This window comes from Rattus norvegicus, chromosome 1 (genome assembly GCF_021556685.1).
Source record: "Rattus norvegicus strain SHRSP/BbbUtx chromosome 1, alternate assembly SHRSP_T2T, whole genome shotgun sequence".
Lineage (NCBI taxonomy): Eukaryota > Metazoa > Chordata > Mammalia > Rodentia > Muridae > Rattus > Rattus norvegicus.
This window is the reverse complement of record NC_141534.1, coordinates 131,023,616-131,050,069: the sequence shown is the minus strand read 5'-3', so window position 1 is coordinate 131,050,069 and position 26,454 is coordinate 131,023,616. Positions and strand designations below refer to the sequence as shown.

Below are 26,454 nucleotides of genomic sequence, written 5' to 3'. Positions count from 1 at the left end.
TACACATTCAGATCCTTTATGATACTTATATGTAGATTGTTCCCGGCGTAGGAAGCCTAGCCAACTGCCCAGGGCTAATGAAGTCAGGGATCTTGGAGGGAAACCCATAACTGTCACTTTACTAAACCATATGTCCTTATACCTACAGACAAATGTAGTCATCACCTCTCATCATGAAACTTCTCTTTGCAATAGATGGAAACTATTATAGAAAGCCATGATCGATCAAAATATAGAGCTGTGCGCACTCCCAACTGATACATTACAACACAACTCCTGTAGCTAAGACTTATGGATCATTGAAAAGCAGGAGGACTGAAAGATTGTAAGAGCCAAAGGAATAGAGAGTTTGCTGGAATATTGCCTCCTGGAAATGTCAGAACTACACCCATTAAGTCTCACCAACATGACTTCCCAAACATGACCTGAACAAGGACAATAACAATACATGTGTTATGTGAATGGGAAAGCCCACAATCCCTAGACATAAAGAACCACAGGCAACTGAGGAGTGCTGGGAAAGTAGTCTTCCTCAGGGAAGAGCACATCCAATAACAAACCAGTCAGTAATTAACACACACACACACACACACACACATCATACAGACTGAGCACATTGTGTTTATGTATTTAGGAACACACACATGTAACAATTATTACAGAAAAGAAGCCATGACTTTAAAGAGGATGGGGGAGGTATAAGAGAGGGTTTGGAGGTGGGAAAGGAAAAATGATGTAATCATATTATAATCTCAAGGAGAAGGGGAGGAGGAAGGGGAGGAGGAAGAGGAAGAGGAGAGATCAACATCACTAATCAGTGGAGAAATGGAACTCAGAACCAGGAGATACCATCTCCCATCTGTTTAAAAGGTTATTATGAAGAAATAACAACCAAAAACCAGATTATATTGTGGTGGGATGAGTAATGTTACAACACATGCTTCTTGGTGTTTATATATGTTTGTATGTAAAATATACTAATGACCCTGTGTAAAACACGAAAGAATGGAAACTTAGAAATCCAGAAACCAAAACCAGAGTTCCTCACTATCAAGGTTCGATGTAGTGACTTTTCAACTTTCCTCCAATGCGAAGGGGATAGACATTTAGAAGAAGCCAACCTTAGTTCCTGCATAAACATGGGAAGTCCTGGCTTTTCTAGGCATGCTGGGCAGTGGCAGGAATCTGCTCTCCCAGCCACCTGCGCCACCGGAAAAGGTACTGAGCTGAGTGGTTTGTTTGTTATGCTGCTCAGTAAGTCTGCTACATTTGGTACATTTGCAACCTATGCCTATTGTATTTTCAGTTTGTTACAAGTTTATCAGGACATGGCCCTATCACAGATGCAGGAGTATTTCAGTACAAGGCAATAATAACAACAATATTACTATTATTGTCCTCCTCTTTCTCTTCCTCCTCCTCCTCCTCTTCTTCCTCCTCTCCTCTCCTAATAGAAATCTAAGATCAGCATGAACTTCAGGCTACATTTATCCAGACCGTCTCAGGGGCATTTTAGATGGCTGTGTATGTCAGGCCAACCTCAACTGGCTCCAAACGTTTCTATGACCCATAAATAACTAGTTACTCACCCAACTGGAAGCAGATTAGCACTCTTGACTTGTGGCTTAAAATTCTCACGTTTGCCCAGATAGACTGGAACAGACTTCACTTAGGTCATCTGCCCCTCTTTGTTTCCAAGAATCTTCAAAAGGAGAGCATTTTCTGAACATCACATGACCTCACTCATAAAAGAGAGAGGGAAATCTCTCAACAACAAATCTTCGCTTACTCAGAAGGGTGGAAGCCATGACCAGAGATGATAGGAAAGCAAAATGAATTTGGAAGTTGGCGGAGAGGGCGTCTTAAAGCTAAAGGAAGATGCCCTTTCGTGGAGCCAGTCCATAAAGGAACGAAGGATATAGTTAGCGCAAACATTTTATTTAACGGGCTTCATTTATGGAGACGAGTGGATACTAGCAGACTGACTGCTGTAGCTAGTAAAGGGAAGTCCAACACTGTCTGCAGCGCCCTTGGCTGTAGCTGCTCTCTGCTGCCATCTTGGGGCAGGGTGTGTGCAGAAAGAAGCTGTGTACAGGCGCTTTTGCCCTGAAGCAGCGGGGCTCCGCTCATGGCTTTCCTTGAATCCTCTCTCTCTCCAAGAATGTCCCCAGGAACTAGTGATTTTCTTCTATTCCCCACTGGCTTCTTCCCTGGGCTTTGGTCACAGACATTTGCTTGTTTCTTTTTTTGTTTGTTTGTTTTATCTTCGTCTTTGCCTGACTGTTCACCTCTTCCTTGATTTCTTTTTACCTTGAACCTCCAAAGCTCCCATCATGCCTCTCTTTCCTTGTCTGCCATAGCTCTTCGCTCCTGAGGCACCTGCCTGAATTGGACTCTAGTTCTGTTGCTTAGCAGCTGGGCGAGCCTCCAAAAGTTACTCACTCCCCGTGTCTCCTTTTCCCCATTCGAAAACTGGCGATCACCATGGTGATTCAAATGGCTGTCATGATAATTTAAATAGTTTATAATAAAGTGCTCAGTCCAGTCTCTACCGAGGAATTCAACTGCCACCATGAGTCTGCCTCACTGGAGAAGGTCAGTGGCATGTTCTCCCAGAGGGGCAGATGAGGTGACAGCAGAGCTGGGACCTAGAGTTCATAGTGCCATCAGAACTCACCACGGTCATGTTGGTTTTCTACTGTCCCCAAACCAGAGCTGGAGACCAGGAAGCAAGGAGGGAGAACCAGAATACTGAAAGATTCTCTGAAGGGCATTAGTGAGGACGCTCATATGGGCTGGAAATTGAATATCTGGTGACCTGGACTTGTACAGGATATCCAGACCTGTCCCTGGGATCAGCCAGGGGCATAGGGTCCTCAGATATGGTGTCTACCACAGAGAACCGTGGGCGCACAGAGAAGTCAGGGCATTCGGAGAGTGTGTGGCACCTGGGCAGAGAATGTGTTCCTAAGCAAAACACAGTGCCCACAGAGGCAACCGGATCCTGTTGCTGGCAGAGCCAGCAGAGGTGTGTGTGTACAAGGATAGGTCCTCTGCTAAAGGCACACCAGGAAGGGGCTGCTTATGTAGGGAGGTATGTGTACCTGGGTGTCTGTGTGTGTGTGTGTGTGTGTGTGTGTGTGTGTGTGTGTATTGTGTGTGTGTGTGAAGTATCCAGTGTGCCTGTATGTGTACTGTGTGTCTCACTTATTGATGAAAAAAAAATGCTTGCTTCAAAGAATGAAAGAGATAATTTATTCCGAAGTCAGATTTGAGTGGTCATAGCTCAGGGACAAAATTCAGGTTTCCCTAAATGTCACATTCTAATGTGATAGGAATTTGGTTCCTAAGTTTTTAATGACATGGAACAAAAAGTTTCTATCTCCCGTGAGAACTAAGGTCACGGCAAAGGAGCCATAGTTTGTTGAGGGTTTTGAAACCTTAGCAGTCATCATTCGCCATTCATCTGGCTGGGACAAGGTTGCCCACTTTACAAGGGGGAAAGCAGGCTTAATGTAAAATACAGCAACTTATCCAAAGGCATATGTAATAGGTCTTGGTGTAGGTAAGTCTGTGCCTATAGGTGTGGTGTGTGAAACTATGTGTATGTATGGTGTGTGCTGTGTGTGCCTGTCTGAATGTATATGTGTGGTAGACTGTTGGGGGTGCTGCGTGCATGTGCACATGAAGTGTGTGTCTGAGTATGTATCTTTGTGGATCTGTATGTATGTAGGGTGTGTTGGTTTCTGCAGGCTCAACACAAACTTGGACGTATTTCATAAGGGGGAATCTCAATGGAGAAATCACCTCGTTCAGATTGATCTATAGGCAAGTCTGTGGGGGAATTTTCTTTTATATTTTAACTATTTGTTGTATTTTCTTAATTGATTATTGATGTGATATGCTCACTTTGGGCAGTGCCACCTCAGGACAGGTGGTACTGAGTTGCATAATAAAGCAAGCTGATCAATGAGACCAGTAAATAGTGTTTCTCAAAGGCCGGTGCTTCATTTCCTGCCCTGACTTTTCTCAGCGACGGACTATGACTTTGGAGTTGTAGGCTAAAATAAACCCTTTCCTTCCAAGTTGCTTTTGGCGTGCTGTTTATCACAGCAGTAAAGAGTGAACCAAGGCATAGGGTGCCTCTGTGTTTAATTGACCACACTCCTCTCCATGTGACCTCCCGGGCCCTCAGAGGCCACTAATGTAGTTTCTTTCCAGTGTGTTTTTAGTAGATGGATTATCCTTTTAGCACATGCTTTTGTGTAGACTCCATTATCCATAAGCACCAGGCTGCTCTGTGGACAGCATGTGTGGCCGCTTGGGAACAGTCTGTCTGCATGGGTACTGTGTGTACTCAGAACTCTTAGCTTTTTGGAAGAACCTCTGCTCTCCACCCTTTGTGGACCAGCTCTGTTGCCTGAGGCAGTAACTTGTAGAGCTGTCCTCCTCAGGGCTTGTACAGTTCTGCAGTCGTCTGCGCAGTGAGATCCCGGTGTCATAAGCAACTGTGAGTCACTGCAGGACAGTGCTCCTGGGGAGCCTGTCTGTCAAAGCCCTTCTGATGAAAGTAAGGAAGCATGGGACTGGATGCTGACACCCTTTCTAACAGACAGGGGTATCACTACGACCAACAGGATTGCATAGGTTAGCAGGACGGAGGCTTCTGGAAAATGGTTTGTACCTCCAGGGGGAAAGGTTCCATGCGCTTTGCCCTTGGTTTTATTGGTCACTTAAAATGGTCTTTAGAAAGGTCAGTTTATGGGCGTGGTGGTACATCCTTTTACTCTTGGCTCCAAGGAGACAGAGCCAGGCAGGTCTGTGTGAGTACAGTGCTAGCCTGGTCTTCATAGCAGTTATAGGCCAGGTGGGACTGCATAGCAATAGCCATGCTCAAAACATCGTGGACCGCCCCAGATCCTTGCACAAGGATGCATACACGTACAGTTCCTGAGAAAGTGGCCCTCAATTTTGGAGTCTCTCAGCCAGCAGTGGCCCTGTGAGAAATCCATGTATTCCTGTCCATGTGTGTCTGGCTTGGGGCCAGGAGTAAGAACAAAGTTTACGTCTTTAGGAGAAACCAGGATTCTTGAATATCCTATATGTTTTAACTACGGTACAGATGTGATACAGAATTACCTCGTGTGTATTCTAATGGCCAGGGTGCAGGTCATGGGGGAGCACTTGCAAAGCATGTGTTGAGGGACTGGGTTTGCTCCTATCTGTCAGCGAACAACAAAGAAAAACCATTTTTCCCCCTGAGAATTCATCGGAATAAACTTGAGAAAACATATAACCTTTGTTTCTTACTCCACATAGAATTTATTTTATACCTGAAGGTTATTTTCACTCCTCTTCTTTCTATCTGGAGTAGGTGGTTGCTACCTGGTTTAACGTTTCTAAGAATGGAGCTGGAGGTCTGCCTCAGTGATTGAGTGCAGTGCTGAGTTAGCCCGAGGCCTTGGGTTTGATTCCCGGAACCGGAGAAGAAGATCTAAATATAGCAACTATTAAATAGAGAATTCCTACCTCCGCCATTCCCAGCCCCGTCCCTCTCACACCTAATTACTTTATTCATTTCTTTATGAAGAAATAGTAAGATGACTGCGTTACTCATGGTCCTCAAAAGCACAGACTCAGAGGGAGAGACAGGCACAGAGACAGAGGCAGAGGCAGACAGAGAGCAGAAGGGAGAACTGTAGGGCCAGTGTGGTGCGTATAAGGCACCTCTAGACTACAGATAGAGGCTCAAAGAGCAGTCCCTCCTCTGAGTTCCCCAGGGCAGCAGGCTGGAACTCAGTCGGGTTCCCCCTCCCAAGCCATAGTCTGGAAAGGAATTGTTTCTACTTTGGGGAACCCCAGTCTTTGCTTTTAGAGCTGCCAACTTACTGGAGGAGGCCCACACACATTGTGGATGGAGTTCCGTTTTACATAATCTTTCTGTAGATATTAACCGAATCTAAAGAATACCACCACAACTACATTTAGATGATTCCATGTCAGAGAAGTCGGGAACCATAACCTGCCCAAGCCCGCAAATAAAATAGTCCTTAGTGGATCCTTAATGGAGTCGTCTGAAAGGAAGAGCAAATATCCCATTCTTCTCTTGGCTTAGCAGGGAAGGAGTTAAGTGCATTTTCCTGCTGGCATTTTAATCGGAGATCCTTTTAAACGGGACCCAAGAGTTTCCCCTTTCCTCTTTACACACTCACAAAATGTTCTTTACAGCTATAAAATCTGAATAAATGTGATTTTATCAAAGTTTAAAAAAACTTTTGCATGGCTAAACAAATAAATAAAACATTTTTTTCCAAAGCAAGCAAACCCCAAAGCATAATAAACACAGTATTTCCAGGTCAGGTCACAAACTGGTCATACTTCCTAGGAATGTCATAGGAAAAGGCCAAAGCATTCACAAAAAGAGATGACTGCCCTCTGAAAGACCCAGCAAACAATGGAAAGAGTCAGATGCAGATATGTGCACACAACCAAGGAACAGAAGCTGCTGACCCCTCTGGTTGAATTAGGGAAAAGCTGGAGGAAGCTGAGGAGGAGGGCAACCCTGTAGGACCAGCAGTCTCAATCAACCTGGACCCCCAAGATCTCTCAGACATTGGATCACCAACCAGGCAGCATACACCAGGTGAGATGGGGTCCCAACACATAGACAACAGAGGACTCTGGGGTCTGGGTTCAGTCAGAGAAGATGCACCTAACCCTCAAGAGACTGGAGGCCCCAGGGAGTTTAGAGGTCTGGTGGGGTGTGTGGGGTAAGGACATCCTCGTAGAGGCAGGGGGGCATGTATGGGATATGGAACAGTCAGAGGGTGGACTGGGAGGGGAATAAAATTTGGAGTGTAAAATTAATTAATTATTAATTAATTAAAGAAAATAGAAGAGCCACAGATATCCAAAACAAAACTGGACATGCAGACCTCCTGGAGAAAGGAGATGTAAAAGACCATAACCATGTGGACACTGAAGACTTCTTATGGGACCAGACATTCCAGGGACAGCATGGAAATACCAAATTTTACCTATAAGCTTGGGCAAATCCCCCCCCCCAGCTAGATAACAGTCTCCTCCTGAGGCGACAGGGGCAGAGATCCTCTTCTGCTTTGCTATCAGGGTATAAATGGAACAGCCCCCAGGAGGGGAACGTGGCAGCGTGTAACCAACTGTAAGTTAATTCACCATCTTCACTGTGGGATTTGATCTGGCAAGCAGGCCTGTGCTGGGAAGTGAGACTTCATCCCAACAATGCCCAAGATGCAGAAGACTCCAGGGTCCATCTTGAGGAAGGGGTTGGCGAACCCTGACACACGCTGAGCCGGAATCACTAAATTAACAATGCTGTCCACAGGAAGTGTGGATTAGAGCTGTTCAGATAATATAGCCCAAAGGCATGGGTGCACAGTAGGGCCTTTACCTCACCTGACAAATGTGCACGTAAGATTCCCCAGTTCTTCCGTCATCTCCACCTTCTTGCTCACCATCCCCTAATCTGCACAGCTGCCGGGATCTAAGCAACATCTGCCCTGTGGGAGCCGTGGCAGAAGACTGCAGCATTCAGAGCATGGGCTGGCCTTACTTATAGCAATCCCCCTTTATGGGAGTAAAGGCCCAAGTGAGGTTCATTAAAGTCATTACCTTCTCTCCTACGTAGGAAAAAAGTGAAAATGTTATCCTTGTCCTGTGGGTTCGCCAGGCTGTCTGTTTTTCTGATCCCGTCCTATGTTGTAGCTGTGGCCCCTTGTCAGTTTCTGGAAATGCCTGAGATGTCTCCCCTCTGCTTAGAATGTGCTTCCTTACCCTTCCTCCTATGCCAGGGCTCCAGGTCCCAAGGTCTGCCACCTCCTCTCTGGTGATCCTCACCCACCCCCCCGTGCACACAACCTGTCTGTTTCCTCCATAGTGCTCAACACGAGACCCATAGGAATGTGTGCACATGCATGGTGCCTCGTGGATATAGTTGAATTTGCAGGTCTGGGCTCAGTCTGCTGCAGACGGGTTCTGGTTCAGTGTGCCCGTGGCACCTGCGTCCTGACCCATCAAATGCTCATCAACCTCCTAAGGTCCCTGACTCCACAGCTGAGACAAGAGCTCTGTATCTTCATTCCCAGCACTGTATGTGGCTACAGATGAGTAACTGACTTAACAGAGCAAGAACGAACAAGGAGAGGAACAGAAACTCGAGCGAAGGAGCCAACGAAGAAACAAACCCTGGATGGACATGGCAAACGGGTGTGGTAGAAATTAGGGGTTCTAGACTTTCGCTCCCCCTCTGTGGAAAGCTTGGATGGTGTGATGAGCCAACCCGAGTTGGCTCTCTGGACCTCTCCTCCGAGTATTTTGGAGTTCTTTTCCACCCAGGCCTCTCCAGATGGAGTGCAAGCCTGAACCATGGAAGCATGTTCTGGCTGCATCACTAATGTCCCATAGCTCCCTCTTTCTACGGTGTCTGGCCTTCATGAATCACAAGTAAGTGGAGGATTAAATTCACAAGGAAAAGAAAGTCAAAACTAAAGCCGGATGCATAGAGAGTTAGCTGTTAACCATGCACTTTGCATTTCCTATGAGCAGTTGCCAGCTCTGGAGGCTTTTAAAACCGTTTTCATTTCTATTTATTTTATGTGATAGGTCACAACACAACTAGGGAGTTGGTTCCCTCCTTCTGCCTTGTGGCAGCAAACCAATTGTGCTGCTGAGTTTCGTGGGTCAGGCTAGCTAACCCACAGACTCCTGGCTGATTTTTTTTTTAGTACCTCCCTTCTTGCCTTGGGCATGTCGGGGTTGCAGATGTGAGCTAATACATCTGGTCTTGGATTTTAATATGGACTCTGATGATCAAGCTCAGGTCATTGGGCTTGCATAGCAGACGCTTCCCCTGCCTGGACTGTCAGCCCAACCGGTTTGTTATGTCCTGGATCCTGGAAGTGGAACCCAAACACTTCTCATGCTTGCCAATCCTCAGCCATATTGCCAGATCTTCACTGTTGCCTTTTACTATGCTCTTATTTGATGCATTAGCAATGTTTCCATTCACAAATAGGTTAGAGGATGTTAAAAGTCCAGGCAGGTTCCCTGGACAGTGGATGCTTTTAATGAAAGTCATAGTTCTGGAATCACCCAAACCCGCAAACATCTGCATGCTGAAGGCCATATGTACTCTCCATGATCTCTTTGTCTAACTTACTTAATTGTCATTCCACTTAGTGGTTCAGCTTTCCCCAGAAGGCTGCTACCTCACATAATCAGAAAATACTGTACCAGTCTTCTGAAGTCTTTCCTACTAGCCCTCTGCTGGCCTCCATTTCTCTACAAACCCTCCTTTCTTAGTCCATCCTTCTAGATGTCTTTGCACGCCGCTCAGTGCTCCCCTGTTCCTCTCTGTCTGTCAGCTGGCACAGGACCAGCCTGCAACACCTTCTGTGTGACACTGCATCTCAGGGCTCCGTGTGATGCTGTTTCTGACCTATTCTTGGAGTCAACCCATTTGTCAAACTCCTGTCCATCTTACAGGATCCAAAAGAATCTGTTGGCTTGGATTCTGGTCATTTTGCTAATAGATGAAGGTTTCTCCTACATCCTTGTCTTCCGGAAAGAATTTAGCTGAGAAGCAGAGACACTGGTAGTTTAAGCAGAAGTTTATTTAGTAAATCAAAGCAGAGCATAGACTCCTAGGGAGACTGTGGTGGGTGGTCCTGGAGAAGGATGATTAACAGTCCATTGGGTCCTATGTTGTGGTTTTTGGAGGAGTTCCTTATGAATATTTATGAGGTGGGCTAGCTTTCCATTTCAGGATATTTATTTCCATGATCCTCTTGAAACGCTAACAAAGAAGGTCAAAATTACACTGCGAATGATATGTTATGATGAACCCACCATCTCTTTTTAGGTCATGAACCTTTTGCTAGTACCCATGCGCCACAGTTGGAAAAATGCCCTGGTACCATTTTCTGATGTAGGAGGAAGATTGTAGCTGCAGCTTCAAGCATGCTTCAACACAGAGGGACAGTTTGACTGTCGGAGATATGGCAGCCAAGAGAGAGCTTAGTGTCCTTGGGTCCCTAACTTTTGGGGCTTTTAAAAGGTCCTAAATATCCTACCCTCATACTAACCCTAACTGGAGCTAGCTAGAAAACTAGAATTGGACCAAATATGTTTGTGGCTGTACCTGAAGATGATGGGAAGCCCATGGACGCTGGCTAGGTCCTTTTAGAGTGCCTTGCTGTCATCGACCCTTCCAAGGTGCTACTGGGCCCATGCCTCATGTAGCAGTTTATTAAACAGTAACATTTCATATCTTAATGAGTGACTTTGTAGCGACAAGATTCAACAAGATTGCATGCCTCACCGTGATGATGATTCTTTATATTTGAAAACCTCCCTAATTAGACATCTTTTTCTGCAAGTCAAAAGATGTAATTTATCTTGCAGTTATGCATAAATTGGAGCGCTGCTGGGTGCCACTGGCATTGTCATTAAAACATTATTTGGTAAATTAGATCTGTGCTTAGTTCGGTTCTAATGATTGAAATATTATTGTGACAGATAGCAGAGGAAGGGCCGAGTGCTCCCCGGTGTGAATTTTCTGGCTGTCACATCATGTCAAAGTTCGTCTATGCATCTCAAGGCTAAAGACACTCCCAGAAAAGCATGGATCCTCCTGTGGGCTTCTACATCTCATGGTCTGTCCCCATGAAAAGCTGTTTGCTTTTTCCATCTCTACATCCCTAGTCTTCAAACTTCTTCTAATTCTTTCCTCTGGACTTCGCTTTTCCTTCATGACAAAGCTCTCTGAGAAGGCATGGTCTCCAGACTTTAACCCTCACAGGTCCCTTCCAGTTGACATTGGAGTTGCATGGTTATGTGAGCCTAGTGGGCAGCACTAAAGCCCCTCATTGCCTTATTACTGGGCAGTCACTGGGCAGAATCATAAATGCAGCTCCAGGATAGAAGTCTCTTCAGGGAATGGACGCTCCATAGCCAATCAATTAAGAGAAGTATGCTTCTACTTCTGAGGGTAGCAGAAAACCTGGGGCAATGCCAACATACAGAAAGACAGATTGATTCCCAGTATTCTCTGACCCCATGATGGAGAAGACCGGCCAGGGTGTAGGCTCCAAGGTCCAGATATATCAGTTGAAAATTGAAATAGAGTTAAATGTACCACTTGCTGGGAATCGACTGTTTGTATTATGATCTAAATTTAGACCCATGTTTTTTATGCCTCCTGTTGTTTTATTTGGAAACTGGTATCTTAAAATGGCTTTCTTTATCAGTAAAGAGAAGAATGTAACTTCTTTTAATTAAAAGAAATCCGGTTGACAGTTGACATCTGTCCCTCTGTCTGAGTGTTGAACAGATATCTACAGATCATTAGCTAGGATAGTAAGGAGAGAGGCCATTGCACATGATCAACAAGACTGTGAGTTAGTGTCTGTGCCGGCTAGTCTCATGTCAACTTACAAAAGCTGGAGTCATCCGAGAAGAGGGAGCCTCCATTGAGAAATGAGATCAGGCTAGAGGCAAGCCTTTAGGTCACTTTCTCTACTATTGATTGATGGGGGAGGGTTCAGCCCATTGTGGGAGGTGCCATCCCTAGGCTGGTGGTCCTGGGTTCTATAAGAAAGCAGGGTGAGCAAGCCATTACAGCAGGCCAGTAAGCAGCACCCCTCCATGGCCTCTGCATCAGCTCCTGCCTCCAGGTTCCTGTCCTGTTTGAGTTCCTGTCCTGACTTCCTTAATGACAGAGTATGACCTGGAAGTGTAAATAAAATAAATCTTCCCAGGTGGCTTTTGGACACTGTTTTGTCATGGCAGAAGAGAAGTAACTAAGACCATGTCTATCTGAGTTACAGACAGCCAAGTAGATGAAGAGGCTAAGGGCCTGTGAAGCAAAATGAAGAAGTAAATGTGCCTCCTCCCCTGCCTCTGGGGCGTTCCCTCTGCTCTGTCCTCCAAGAGAACTGCCCTGCTCCAAGGAGTTGGTCCATACCTGCCTGGCGTCTTGGCCTTGTCTCCAAGTTCTGTCCCATCCTATGACAGCCCTCCTGTTTACTCTATAGCTCCAAGAGAAGAGTGGTGCTTGTTTTTTTTCTCTCTCTGCTGATAGCTTTGGTGCTAACACGGCCGCAGTTATCAGTGATGTGTCCTTGCTATAGATTTGGTGTTGCTGTTTAATCCTGCAGAACTTCCTCTATGCAAGAACTCCATGTGTTTGTGTATGTGTTTGTGTGTGTGTATGTAAAAATATATAGTATATGTTACACATATGGGTATATGTGATATATACCCATATACACATATAATATATGTTATATTATACTGGTAATAAGCATATAATATATTACATAATGTACCTATATACCATTTTATATACTAAAATATATATTTATATATTTATTTTATATATACCCTTACATTCCACATATATGTATGTGATATGTGTTATTATATAGAATAGGTTACATATTAACATATACAGGAAGCTCTATATGTCCATGCTTCTACCTTCATGGATTCAGTAAGACACAGGGTAGAAAATATTCCAAGAAAAAAATTGTTATGTTGAACAAGACTTTTTTTCTTATTTTTTTCTGTTGATATAATAATCGAACTATTTATATAGCATCTATATCGCATTAAGTCATCTAGAAATGACACAGAGTATATAGGAAGATAGAGGTAAGTTCTATGCAATTAGCATACTGTTCGATACAGGGGACTTGAACATTCCTGTGTTTTGGTACCTTGGGCAGGTAGGATGTCCTGAACCAGTCTCCTCCGGATACAGGTGAAGGACTCTGCACCCACAGCTATAAACACAAACAGGCACACCCCACCTCAAGGAATTCGTGTAAAAACTTATATGGTAACTCTCATTGGACAGCTAAGGAAAGTGCCTCCCACAGAGGTTGCATTTTATGCTTTTATTAGAGTCAATGCTGCTATGAAATGTCACTGTGTACTATTTGACAGCTCAGGCTCTGCGGTACTTGGGCCAGGATCCCAGTTCTGTGCCTAATCACTTCAGTGTCAAAGGTCGAAGCTCAGGCAGACATGGTGTGTGGTTAAATCTTAGTCTCTGGTTAAGCTCAGTGCTGAGCATGTAGTCATAGGAAATAGGAACACTGTCCCTTTTGAGCTCGTGCTCCAGCAACGACTGCTAGTTTGTGCCTCTATCTGTATTATCTCCTTCCTTGTCACTGTGACAAATGCCTGACAGAAACAACTTAAGAGCGGGGAAAGTTCACCTAGGCTTATGGTTTCAGAGGGTTCTGTCCGTGGTCACTCAGGCAGAACGTAACAGTGTCAGAGAGTGTGTGAGTATACAGTGGAGAAGAGCTGTGTGCTTTTGGGGGGACCCAGGAGCAAAGGATGAAATAAGAAGGCACCAGGAACAATAGACTCCCAGAACCCACTTCCAGTGACCTGTTTCCTCCAGCTGGGCCCCACCTCCCAAAGGCTCCAGAACCTGAAAATCCAGCATGACCAGTTAGGGACCAAGCTTTTGAACTATGAGCCTGGAGGGAATATTTTAGGGTCAAACCATAACAGCAGATGCCTGTGGCCAGCCCTGCAGCAGGGCAGATATGTGGGAGAAATGAGTTTTAGCTCAACTCAGCTCTCCCATTCCAGCTTCTGTGAGGTTTTGAGAGTCACAGCCACGCAGGTCACTGTGCTCCCACACACACCCACAGGGGGGCCTTTCAGTGTTCTGACTTCATTTTAAATAGAAATGGAGTTACACTCCCCACCCTACCCCAGGCCTTACACTTTCAATTAGTATTTGCATAATCATCCAAGTCTATCAGTGGGGATCTGTAGTTTGGTCTCAACAGCTGTGCAATGCTTTTCTTTGAAGTCTGCAAGAAATTCATAGTCTCAAATTAATTTTCCTTGCTAGACATAAATTAATTTTTTCCCTTTAACATCAAGATAACCAAAATAAAACTTCATTTGCAATAAACAAGGGAGCAGACAACCTCAGACCTGGACGGAATATCGTGGGAGAAGCGATCAATAGCAAGTCCTTCTAGAGCAAAGTGAGCGTGAGCGGAGTGGAAGAGCGTATCCAGCATAGATGGCATGAACTCGGCATGTTTCGGGAAGGGCCAGGGCACAGGTTGGTTTCATCCAGTCCCATCTTGCATGAGCTGACATCTGGTCAAACGACTTTGGACTCACACACTCACATACCAGGAGCCAGCTGTGTGAGCAAGGAGAGTGGTCTCCTGTTCTGCTGGAAAGTGGATGAACCAGGCTTGAAACAAGGCTTCCAGGGGGCGGTGTCCTGTATGCAGGACAAGAGTGAGCGTGTAGCACAGTTAGATGCAGATCGCCGACCTTATTTACCTTCACATTTCAGCGTGTATTGAACCAGCCGAGAGACAATAGAAGGCAGCTCTCAGGTTGGGCAGAAGATGTTTCTTCAGTTGACAGGGAGGTAGGTAAACACTGGCTGTAGCAAGAGCACTAGCGCTCTGGCTGCCACAGGTAACCCCCACATTGTGTCAAAGAGCCCATGTTTCTTAGGGTCTTAAGCCATGGTTTTGTTTTTGTTCATGTTTCTTGTTTTGCCAGCATCTCTGATGCCTCCTTAGATTCAGGGCCATGAATTCCATCCATGACCCTAGAAGTTCCTTTCTGTTCCTGTTGGACTCCAACTTTGGAGCCGAGTCTCGCTTGGTCTTCGAGTGTTCTGGTGCCCTGTCCGTGCCACTTTCCTTGGGCAGCCGTTAGGAGAGCGAGCACGAGATGCTTTTCTGCCGGGTAGCAGCACTGTGTAAGATGTGGTTTGGCAGAGATCCTGCAGTCCTCCATAGCGAGAAGCTATATTAATCCCACTTGATGGTTAAAAAGCATCTCTAATGGAATTTCAATTGCACTGCAGCCCCTGGATAAACCTGCCTAACTCTGTTAAAAAGCCTGAGATGAAAACATATTTCACTGACAGGGAGCTGGGCTTTAGTTTTCTGTTGTGGATGTAAACCACCCTGAGGTGTAGTAACACTGAGCATCCCGTTTTTCTGGTGTTCACGATTTTGGGGCGGAGGAATTTAGGAAGGGCACAGGGGAAACATTTTATTTGCGACATCAATTCCCACAAAGAGCTGGGGTATTTGGACTGGGACCATATGTTTGGGGTCATGCTTCTGACTACTGGTCAACTTCCTTGGTTCCCCATGGTGTATCTCCTGGGGCCGTACGTTCAAGAAGATTCATGTTATGGACAAGGTCTTCAATGTCCCTCAGAAACATAGGTTTTGAAAGTTTGATTCCCCAGTGTATCAGAGTTCAAAGGTGGAATGTGATTGAGTCCTGCAGGATTTGACCTCCTTTAATGGAATAATCGCTTAATAGGCTACAGGCAGGTGACAGAGAGGCTACTTGGAAAAGGGAGGTCACTGGTACATGTCCTTGAGGGTTCAGTTGGTCCTGTAGTTTCCTCTCTCCTTCCTGACTGTATGACTTGAGCAGCTCTTCTCCACCCAATGCTCTGGTCCACGAGACCAGGAAAGGATGGAGCCAAATAACCTTGAACTCAAACCATGAGGCAGTTTAATAAAAATACATTAGGCTTAGACGCTTTGTCACCGTGGCCGAAAGGTGACAGAGAAACAGGTGTTCCTCTCATGCATTAGAGCAAGAAGGAGGCTGTAAAGGTGGGGAGTCACTGCCCGACCAGCTTTCTCTCTGTGCGTGGCCTTCCCATGTGGCTGTTTGAGCCCACAGCATGAGCCCATTTCCTGGTGACATATATGCTATGGGCGCATAACACAGATGGGGTGAGCTTGGGCCAAAGCTGTGTGGATTCTCACGACTGGACTTTTTGTTTTGAGTGTCACCTCTAACACCTTCTCTTGTTCAAGTAAGCCACAAAGGCTGGCCCGGGTTCACGGGGAAGGAATTATACCTTCCTGCTCAACAGAAAGAGAAGCCACCTCTAATGTTCTACAAAAGGCTCTTTTTAAATCCCCACTTTAAAGTGTTTTAATACCCTCAGATGGGATTCGACATAATGTCTTACTTTAATATTTAATATTTTGTTCAAATGTTTCACATAACAGCAGAGACCATTTCATCCTAGCCCTTAAGATCTTCAAACTGTAAAGACATGCTCCTCAGAATGGACGCCCGTGAAGAGGAACTGCTACAGATGAACAAATGGTTGTCTGGGAAATCTGGCTGCTGCAAATTGGGGTAAAGCATTCGGTCTCTAGGGTGGCCTGGCTCATCTCCAGTCCTGCTAGTGACAGTCACCTGGTTTCTAGCAAAAGGCTGTTGCTGCTTCTAAGTGGTGGTCACCATTATGCGTGACAACCATACAGAAGCCCTGGATACTCTGTGCTTGTTCTCTGGGTGACTGTGTTCCAAGAAAGTCGATGCAGTGGGCCGCAGACTGCACGGGGCAAGCAGCAGAAACATCTCAGGACGCTGGAGGCCGAAGCCTGGGATGATGGTGTTGGCAGCGTCGCTCCCTTCCAACAGCCTTTTCCAGGACCAGCTACGAGCTTTGGTGGTTTGATGGTAAACTTTTCTCCTTCGGTTCATAGCTACATCACTCTGGTATCTATCTTTCTGGTGGCACGGCATCCTCCCCGTGAGCATGTCTCTCTGCTCAATTCTCTTCTTCGTATAAGGACACAGTTGGGTTGGGTTGTAACCCTTCTGTTCAGGCACAGCTTCACCTTTAGGGATGCTGACATTGGTAGTCTGAAGAAGGCCACACCTGAGCTCCTGGGGGGTGGGAGGATGCCAGTCTATGAATTTCAAGGAAGATAGAGTTCAACTCACAGCATGGGATCACCTTTGAAAATTAACAATTTTAATTTTCCCATGGGAAATAAGAGAAAGCAGATATAAATCAAGACAGAGAGGTGCTGTACTGAAGGAAGTAAGGTCACTGAGTTCCAAGAGCAATGCATCTCATTGTCCAATGGCCCCTCAAGACCAGGCTCCCCAGATGGGTATTTCTCACCCGGTGTGAATTGTGACTTATAAGGAGGTAGTTCTCTACACCATGCCTCCAGGTAGCTGTCCAGACCACCCTTATCATAGGGTCCAGTTGACGGTCAGCCTTTCTTTCTTCTGGGACTAATGATTCACGTCGAAGCCTCCTCACTGGCCTTCACAGACCCATCTTTTCTGGTCTCAGAGCTCAGGAGTTGAGTACACTTGTGTGGAGGAGGCTTAAGAGGGACTGTGTGGGTGATGGTTATTTAATTTAGATTATGAGTCATCTATTCTCTTAGTTATTTATGCTCTAGCTTGTTCATATCTCCTAAAAATTTTTATCATGACTTATTTAATTAGTGAAATTAACTGTAATTGTACATATCTGTATGACAGAGTATCATTTCAAGAACATGTGCCATGTGAAATGTCACGTAGGGTAACTGAGATATATATATAAGGGTATATATATATATATATATATATATATATATATATATATATATATCCTTAATCATTTATATCTTTGTGTTGGGAACATTCAGCATCATTTCTGCTACTTATTTTAAGAACATAATTGTTAATCATTGAGGTTTACCTGCCGTGCTAGAGAATAGGAGTCACTCATCCGGTTCCAGGCCACTTCTGTTCCATCATTCAACCTCTCTCTCTCCATTCCCTACCACCTTCTCCAACCCCAGTAACCACAGCTTCACTCTGCTTCAGCAAGATCAGCTCTTATCACAGCTTTAGATGTTGCTTTCAGTTCCTTCAGAGGCTGGTTGTCACCACTCCCAACACGGCACGAGCAACCATGTACTGACGTCATTCTCTGTGTCCCAGTGGATCTCATCAGGGTCTCACTGCTTCATCAGAGTTAGTTGTCTAAATGGAATATCGTTGGCCTGACCCCAGAACCTAGCAGTGAACTGTGGTGTGCAGCATTTTAGAAATAACATGGTTGAAAGCTCCTAGGAAAGTAGGGCAACACGCCGAGTTCCCCAAGGTGCCTGAGAACCACATTATTGTTTTGCTCTTGTTCTTGGCAGTATTCCTCATCCCAACATTATTTACTGACTGGTTTGTTGGTTGGTTGTTTAGACAAGGTTTTATGTAACCCAGGGTAGCCTCAGGCTCTCTATGAGCATGGAGTTGAACCTCTGATTCTCTCAGTTCCATCTCCCAAGAGCTGGGGTTAAGAGTATCTGCCACCATGCCCATCATGACACTGCTTAGAGTACTTACCACAGCACCACAGGCTGGAAGAGGACTTTGAGAGCCACCTGGTCAGTTGCCAGGAAATACCAAAAAGCAACCATAAACGCAAACCCCCAACCTCTGTCTGAAGACTTTTACCAAATGACTTTTTTCTTGGTTAAAGACTGCCCAACACTGTGCTTCTGCTAGCCAGTACCCATGTGTAAGCAGCATAAATGGATAGGATGCAGTGCTGGGGTAGGGAACCTTAGGTTTCACATTTGAAACATTTGGATAGCACTCATGTGGAAAGTTACTGCCTCCAGACTCTATTGTAGTCACCATGTCAGAATGGTGTGCTCTGAATTTTTGTTCCTTTTGGAATTTCCTGGGCAAGCTCCCCTCTCCCCCTCCTCTCCCTTCCCTCCCCTTCTGTCCCCTTCTTTCCCCTTCCCTTCCCTCCCCTCCTCTCTCTTCTCTTCCCTCCCCCTCCCCTCCCCTCCTCCTCCCTCCTTTCCTTTTTCCCTCCTTCCCTCCTTCCCTCCCTCTTTCCTTCTTTCCTCTCTTGACAGGGTTTCACGGTGTAATTCGAACCGTGTCTGTAGCCAGACTGTCTTTGCCCCTCCTGCCTCAGCCTCCCAGAGCTGAGATTACAGGCATGAGCCACACACCAGGCTTTGAATTTCCTGTTTCTTCTCATCTGTTTTTCTCGGGGCACAAGGAGGAGTCTAGCAGCTCCCTGTGACCTCCGTGTGAGCCTAGCATTGGCATACATTTTGCTAAGGTGCATTTTTTTTGGTTATTAGTAGTTTTATTCTAGCAAACCGTAGATTAACATCACATTGACCGTGCGAACCATTGACATATGTCACCTGTGCTTTAGTGCCACCGAGCCTGTTATCCTCACCCGGGCCCTGCAGAGATGAGTGCTGACAGCTTAGTGAAAAGGCAGTTGTGTTTTAGGGCAATACCACATTTCTTTTCTTAGACACCCTGCTATCCACCTCTATTGCTCAGGTGGATCAATGCTGTATGAGTGACATTGGTCGGCATCTGTAGCCCATAGTTTCTGCCACCCCCGCTTTAAGCTCTGGGCAGACTGCACTACCAGCCACCGCCCTGGTTTCCTTGGATCCGTGGGTGAGAGCACACGTACACATAGCTCATTTTTAACCTGCCTTATGGCTCAGCAGCTGGGCTCTTCTTAGCCTCCTAAGGCTAACGTGCCCTTCCCTCTGGTACTCCTGACTAAACACCTTAAATCTGCCCTCAACTTAGTTGTAGTGAAACCTGGACTTTTGGTCTCTAGGGCACCAGTCCCCATCCCTGAGATCCCTGGACTACTAGGAACTTGACACATGAATGCTCTATTTCTGGCTTCAGGTAGTTATGCCACCATGAGAAGATGGCACTTGTATAGGTGACTAGTTTGTCTTAGCCCAGCTGCTCAGCTTGCCTTCTTGGAATGTTAGCACCAGGCTGTCACTGATGGGCATGGTGTGCCAGTGTCAATGCTGTTGTACATCCATGTTCAGATACCATTAGGGGAAGCCTCTAGTTATCTAGATTGTTCTTAGGGTCATAAGATACCCAACCTGCAATCTGGGTCTTCCCTGCATGCTCAGAGGGCCTGCTGTTCAGAAGGCAGATGCCAGCTAATGACCATCATGCCCCTGATGCAAATCAAGAAGTAACCCATCTTTGGTGTTGCTGAAAATCACACTCTAACTTTTTTTTCTTCCTATATCAAGCAGGCAAAGATTATGTTAAGCCCATTCATTTGGACTGAAACTCATCTCCTGTGTGAATTAATTTGATTCGGGATGGAATCAGGGCAGTGGCAGCTCACTGGCGTGCTGTAGGTGTTGTGAAAATACAGCGCTTGTGCTCAGCCCTGGAGAACTGAGCAGCCAGTATCCACTTCTTTATGAAAGCAGCTTACCGGGAGGTAAAGTGAGACTGTGGGAGATATTTATGCCTCGTGACTGCTGTTTGGACTTCTAAGATAAACTTCGTCTTCTAGAGCAGTTTCATATATATGGAAAACTAAGGTGGCTGTCTGAAGCATGTCGTGTGTTTCCTCCATTGGTCAATCTTGGATTTGGGCAGTACCTGGATGAAAGTTAATGAGCCAGAGCTAATGCAACATTGTTAATTCAAGCCCACAGTTAACTCATAGTTCTTAGTGAGGCGTACATTTTTTTTTCTTTTCGGGGCTAAGTATCGAACCCAGGGCCTTGCGCTTACTAAGCAAGCGCTCTACCACTGAGCTAAATCCCCAACCCCTAACTCATAGTTCTTTAGTGTATACCCAGATCTCATCCAGGATGTCGGGTGTTAGGGGTTGAAAATAGTATGACCCGCTCCCCCCTCCTCCTCCCCTTCCTCCTCCTCCTCCTCATCCACCTCCTCCTCCTCCTCCTCCTCCTTCTTCCTCTCTCTCCCTCTCCCCCTCCCTTCCATTCTGTTTCCCTCCTCCTGTTCCTTCCCCCTCCCTTCCCTTCTGTCTCCCTTCTCCTCCCCCTCCCCTCCTTCTCCCCTTCCCTCCCTCCCCTCCTCTCTCTCCCTTCCTCTCCCTCTCCTTCCCTGCCCCTTCTCCTGTTCCTCTCCCCTCCCTTTTCCTTCTCCTCCCTATCCCTTCTGTCCCCCTTGCCCCTACCCCTCCACTCCCCCTCCTGAGTTTGATGTTTGTCTCCCATATTTGATGGAATTCAGGGAAAGGCCATCCTCATCCCACCATTTCATGGGTTCACAGTGTCATGATGTACATTGAGGCCTTGAGGTTGGTCACATGGCAGATGGATCGGTACTCAGATTTCTCTAGGAAAGGTTAACCTTCTTTCTCGCAGTATTCTTTTACTCAGCGTTTACTCAACGTTACTTAATGTTGTTGAATTTATTTCCATTCAGCTCCTGTGTCATGTTAACACAATTCCAGCATTGCTAGGCTTTTGACGTGTGTGTGTGTGTGTGTGTGTGTGTGTGTGTGTGTGTGTGTGTGTGTGTGTGTGTTGGGAATTGAACCTAGGCCTCACCTGTGCTAGGCAAACGTATTCCCTGAGCTGTAGTCCCAACCCATGTTTTTATTTCTTTACTTTATGGTATTTAAAGACATCCTGGCCCATCATGTTTCTCACCAAGCTCCTAAGCAAATCAGCCATTTCCCTGAGGAGTCTGGTTTCTGGATTCCTTTTGTTGGAGAACACTATTGGGAAACCTGGGTGCTGGCTTACTAGTACATCTTGAGTTCTTCACTTCTAGGTCTCCTCAGCTGACAAAATAAGAAAATAATATGTTCTTATCAATGCTATAAACTTGTGTCTACAAATGCATCAGTAGCCATCTGTATCTATATGAACGTAAACATGAGCTCAGAGTGATGGCTTCTGTGACAGTCTGGACCACATGATCATCCTAGCCTCCTTCGCCTGTTCTCACTGCAGCAGTGAGATAGCCCTCGATGTTTGCTCTTCATTTGCCCCCTTGTTTAATTCAGCACACATGTGGGGGATGCCAGGTGTTAGCTGGTACCCCTAGTTGAGAGACGGCTTTAGCACGTAGAGCAGGGTGCAGGCATACAAGCTTATCTGCCCTCAGCTGTACAGACTTTAAGAGTTGCCAGCATAGAGTAGACACTCAAAGGCTGGGCCAGCCACTGTGGTTGAAAGTATGTGGTGGAGAGATTGGAGAGAAAGAGAAGCAGAATGGTTTGATCACTATGAAGAAAGGCAGAACATGAGGGTGGAGAGGTATAGCCTGCTCTGAGTAGCCTGAAATGCTACCTGAGGCCATGGTAAAGTTCCTGCCTGTGCTGCCGCTGAGGGCCATGTCTGGGTCCATGGCCATGCAGCAGCAAGGGTCTGTGTTGATGTCTGTGGCTCATATTACCACCAAAGGCCATGTGGACATCCCTGGTCCGGACTGCTGCCTGGGGCCATGCTGATGTTCAAGACTACACAGAGCTGGCCCTGCTCCTCACTGGTCATGGTATTTAGAGTGGCCCTGCACCTCACCTTGGTAGCACAATCGAGCTGGCTGTAGTGGAGTATGCATATGGGTATGGGGGTATGAGTGAGCTGGCACTTAGAGCATGTGACCAAATGAGCTGGCCCTGCTCATTGCCAGGTATGGCATTGGCTAAGCTAGCCTGGGCAATGCTGGAGAGCTGGCCCTGGTGGTGCAGGTACAGGAGAGCTGGTGGACTGACCAACTGAGCAACCACCTAGGCCCAGATTCAGTGCTTTGAGTTGGCCCACCCCAACATCTACCCCATCTAGGAACTGCTGAAGTGCATGAAGGGTCTGGTCCTGCAGATCTGAAGCTTGAGGATCTCCATAACTCAGGTTAACAATAGGATATCCTAGAGGAATCCCAGTGAGGGTCTAGCATTGATGGAGTAGCAGAAGCTCGAGATTTCAAGCAAGACCAGTGGCTCAGTGCTGTGAACATTTGCAAGCAAAGGTGTGTGGACAAAAGGGCATGGTGTGTGACACGCAGTGACACACTGCAGCTTTTGTAGTGAGATTTTTGTTTTTTAATTTTATTTTGAAGGGGAGGCTGCAAGGGTGGAGGACAGATGTTAATAGATTGGGAGATAAGTGGGATTGGGGTGCATGATTTGAAATTCGGAAAGAAGCAATAAAAAGACACACGCGCGCGCGCACACACACACACACACACACACACACACACACACACACGTTGCCAGTGTGAGTATCCCCCTACTTCCATGAAGCCATTTTACATATTTCTAGCACAGTCCTCTTCCTCTCTCATGCTCACCACTCCTTTCTAGGATCCACAGTCACTTATGCTTCAATTTTTGGACAGCATTTTGGATTTGTTCTTTGTGCTGTATGGAGCATTGGCTCAAACATGTGCCTGTTGCCACGCATTCATTGTCACAGCGTTGTAAAAGTGGCTTCTCGCTCACTTCAGCTAGCCAACCCTCCCCACTGCTGTGAAGTCCTGGCAAGCACTGGCTTCACTAGACTGCAGTCACTATGGCTCTAGTTTTGACTTTCTAGATCGAGCCATATCACTGCAACCGGATAACAAGAGCTGAGGTAAACAGGTCTGGGGCAAGGTGTATAACGGGTGTGGGCTGTGCTGACTGGGCCCTGAGTGTGGCACCAGAAGCTCAGCTTGTCCGCCTTGGTTTGGGTTGTTTGTTTTGTTTTTTGATTTCCCTTCCTTTTGGTCATCAGACTTTTCCCAGAAGTCCTTGCGTCTCTCTCAGCTGTCATGTGACCATCCTGGAGCTCTGCTGGTGTGGGAAGCCATGGGCGTGGGGTGACTTAATCTGATGGCAGACTTTTGCAGGTCATGTACCTGGCTATGGTCATCACAAATGCTTCTTAGCTCTTTTCTCGTGGGGAAAGACCCTTTCTGTAGATGGGAGAATGTGCTGGTAAAGTCTGTTCTGCAGAGTAGACTAATATGGGGGCTTTTGTCCACACTCTGTCAAGACCGGGCTCCCCCTGTGCACAGCCCACAAGTGATCTTCCTGGGCTCTTAGCCAGGAGAACATGAGGATATTCCTAGAGATTGAATGTGCTAAAGTGTGGGAATTCCTCAGCACTGGCACTCAGTTACATTTTCCTTTTAGGCTAGCATAGGCTCAACCCCTAGCATTTGGCAACTGATTTTTAAGATTTCCAGAATTTTCTCCAGCTAAGTATATGCTGGACCCTGGCTTGACAGGATTCAGTTCTCGAAGAAGTTTGCTCTGGATTCCAGTTCTCCAGAAAATCAGAGCAAAGCCACCCATCTTCAGTGTGCTCTTTTGTGCTTACCTGTAGGAACAGAGACTGGATGTGACTGTTTGCCTTTTTACATAGGTATTGTTACTCTATGTGAATCTCTCACTAGTAGCTTGTGTGCCCGGAATCTGGGCACCTTTACCTCTAGTCTTGGAGTGTGCGTGCCCTCTGCTATGCTTCAGCTGATGGCAGCCATTAGCTTCAGTGGTTGGAGAATCAGGTCTTCTGAACAGTTGAAGATATTATAGTTGATTCAACTTGAACTCACTCGTATTCTTGCAAAGGAATTGGGGCTCTCCTGAGCTGCTTAGACAGAAAGACTGGGGTTAAGCATGCTGGAACGTGGCTGGGGGAGGAAGATTGTAAATTGGAGGACAGTCTGAGCTGGACAGAAAGGCCTTTTCTCAAAGCAACAGCTAAACAAAACCCTACCGTCCAGCTCCCTGTTCTAGAACTGCCTGATGCTTTATCACTGTGTCTGACTCCATGTTCTTCCTCTCTCCACTGTGTCTAGTTTGAGAAAACGAGAGCCTCTGGAGCTCATGAGACTCTCTTCCCATTCATCTGAAATTAAATGACAGCCTGCGTAAACTGTGGCAATGCCCCAGGCAGCACCGAGGAACTCCTGGAACCTTCCCTAGGAGCTCCGATTCTGAGAGAGTGGGCAGCACAGATGTCAAAATAAGATGGCCTTGCTTTTTATACCCCTGTTTTGAATAGAATAGTTATTTTAATAGTTAAATGTAGTTTTTTTTTTTTAATATGGGCCTCTAAGCAAATTGGCTTCTCTTGTCACTCTGTTTTGTGGAGGAAAGGGTTGGAGCTATTTGCGCGCAAAGAGGACATCCGGTTTCGGAAACTGGTTCCTACCCATTCGTTGCCAGTTTGTTTCTCTCCTGCGCTAAGCCTGAAGATAAGCTAGCACAGTCGTCCCTTTGTTTGTGCTGCTGAGAATCTGCCGTCGGTGAATATGTTATTCTGTTGAAACTATTGAAAAAACTAGCACCTCAAATCAAGACACTTCTGCGGGGTCACGTGGGAGCCAAGTTTAGGTAGACATTCAATTATGTAGGATCTAAACTGCAAAAAAAAAAAAAAAAAAAAAAAAAAAAAAAAAAAAAAAGGGATGGGCAGCCAAGCTGTGAATGACACCACAGAGCTTGAAAATTGCCTGTCCCTCTACTGTCCCTGTACAGGAGCCACACAGTGACACCTTGGAAGGAGGCAGCATGTGACCATAGCTCATTGATTTGACCCTCACGTCACCTCACACCTTTCTGTAGGCTTCTTGGAGACCACTAAAGCAGCGGGGTGTCACATGTATTGGCCACACCAGCCATTGTACAAGCTCTCTGGCTTAATACCTAAATATTATTGGCACGAACAGAGCCACACAATCGGGATTTTCTATGGTATATCTAATGCACTTGAGCATTTAAACAAGCCAGCAGTTATGGTAATTTTAATGGGAGATTCCTGTTCCACTTTGCATAAGTGATGAATTTAAATTTGATTGAGTCTTTGAATGCAAATCCTCAGAGAATAAAGATAGAATTCCTTAATGCTTTGTGGTCTGCCTCCGAGTATTTTGACTCAAGTATTTTATTTTTACATTATTCCATTTACCAGGGCATTTGAAAAGGAACATGGTTTTGCCTTTGGCTTTGTAATTACCATAATCTGATTACTATACTTTTTTTTTAATGGACCAATAGGCAGAATATGCCTGAAAATTCTGAGGTATAGCAGAATTGACATTTGTGCTCCTACACATTTCGTTGTGTTGATGGTAGTAACCATATAGGGCTTTAGATGCTACTCAGAGTAGCGCCATTTGACCCAGCATTTGAAAGTGGCAATAGCAGAAAGTGCTTGGGGCCATACACTGAGTTCTGTTTTACCACTGCAGTTTAATTATCAAACACCGAGTTCCTGTTTTCCCTCTAACACTTCCTTTGAATGGTTACTTTCGATCTTGTTTGGTACAATGCTTTTACTACTCAGCAAAATTATACTTATCCCATAAATTCGTCCACAGTACAATCATTTTGCATATGGCTTCTGTAACGTCATTAATTTGCCTTGTAACTTGAGAGGACTTCGAATTGTGAGTATGTAAGAGGTGCTGGCAGATGAGTGGGGGTGACGTTCACCTCTCACCTTTTAAAAGATGTGAACTTCGGAGCACACTGGGCACACGCAGTGGAAGAGCATGGTGTGCTCAGCTGGCCTTCTCTTGCCACCTGTGAGCAGCACTCACTCCTGGCCGTTCTTATCATTGGTACCCATTGCTGCTCCCCCTATAATGAGTGAAACCAGCCCGAGGTATCAGATTATTTCATTTCTAGATACCAAAGAAAGTGACCACTTCTCAAAATGGTCTGCCATGATTGTCCTGTAAGTATAATTAATTGCTTTTATTGTTAAATATGCCTTGTGTTCAGGTTTCTCTTTGCCTCTCTCTCTTCTTTTTGCTTTCGGCTATCTCTTTTAGGTTTTCTTACCCCCCCCCCCTCTGTTTTTCCTTGCTGCT

General features: G+C 45.8%; 1 protein-coding gene across 4 annotated transcripts in view; it reads left to right on the top strand.

Annotated features, from left to right (window-relative positions):
• Positions 1–26,454, top strand: part of Entrep2 (endosomal transmembrane epsin interactor 2) — a 411,852-nt gene that overhangs the window by 220,120 nt on the left and 165,278 nt on the right. For 2 of the 4 annotated variants that reach the window (XM_087589082.1, XM_087589077.1), the window contains exon 1: positions 26,035–26,318. The exons of the other annotated variants lie outside the window; for them this stretch is intronic. In XM_087589082.1, the coding sequence (XP_087445208.1) occupies positions 26,298–26,318 (21 nt within the window). In that variant the 5' untranslated portion in view covers positions 26,035–26,297. Of the gene's footprint in view, positions 1–26,034; positions 26,319–26,454 lie in introns of those variants that run through there. 4 annotated transcript variants of the gene reach the window in all.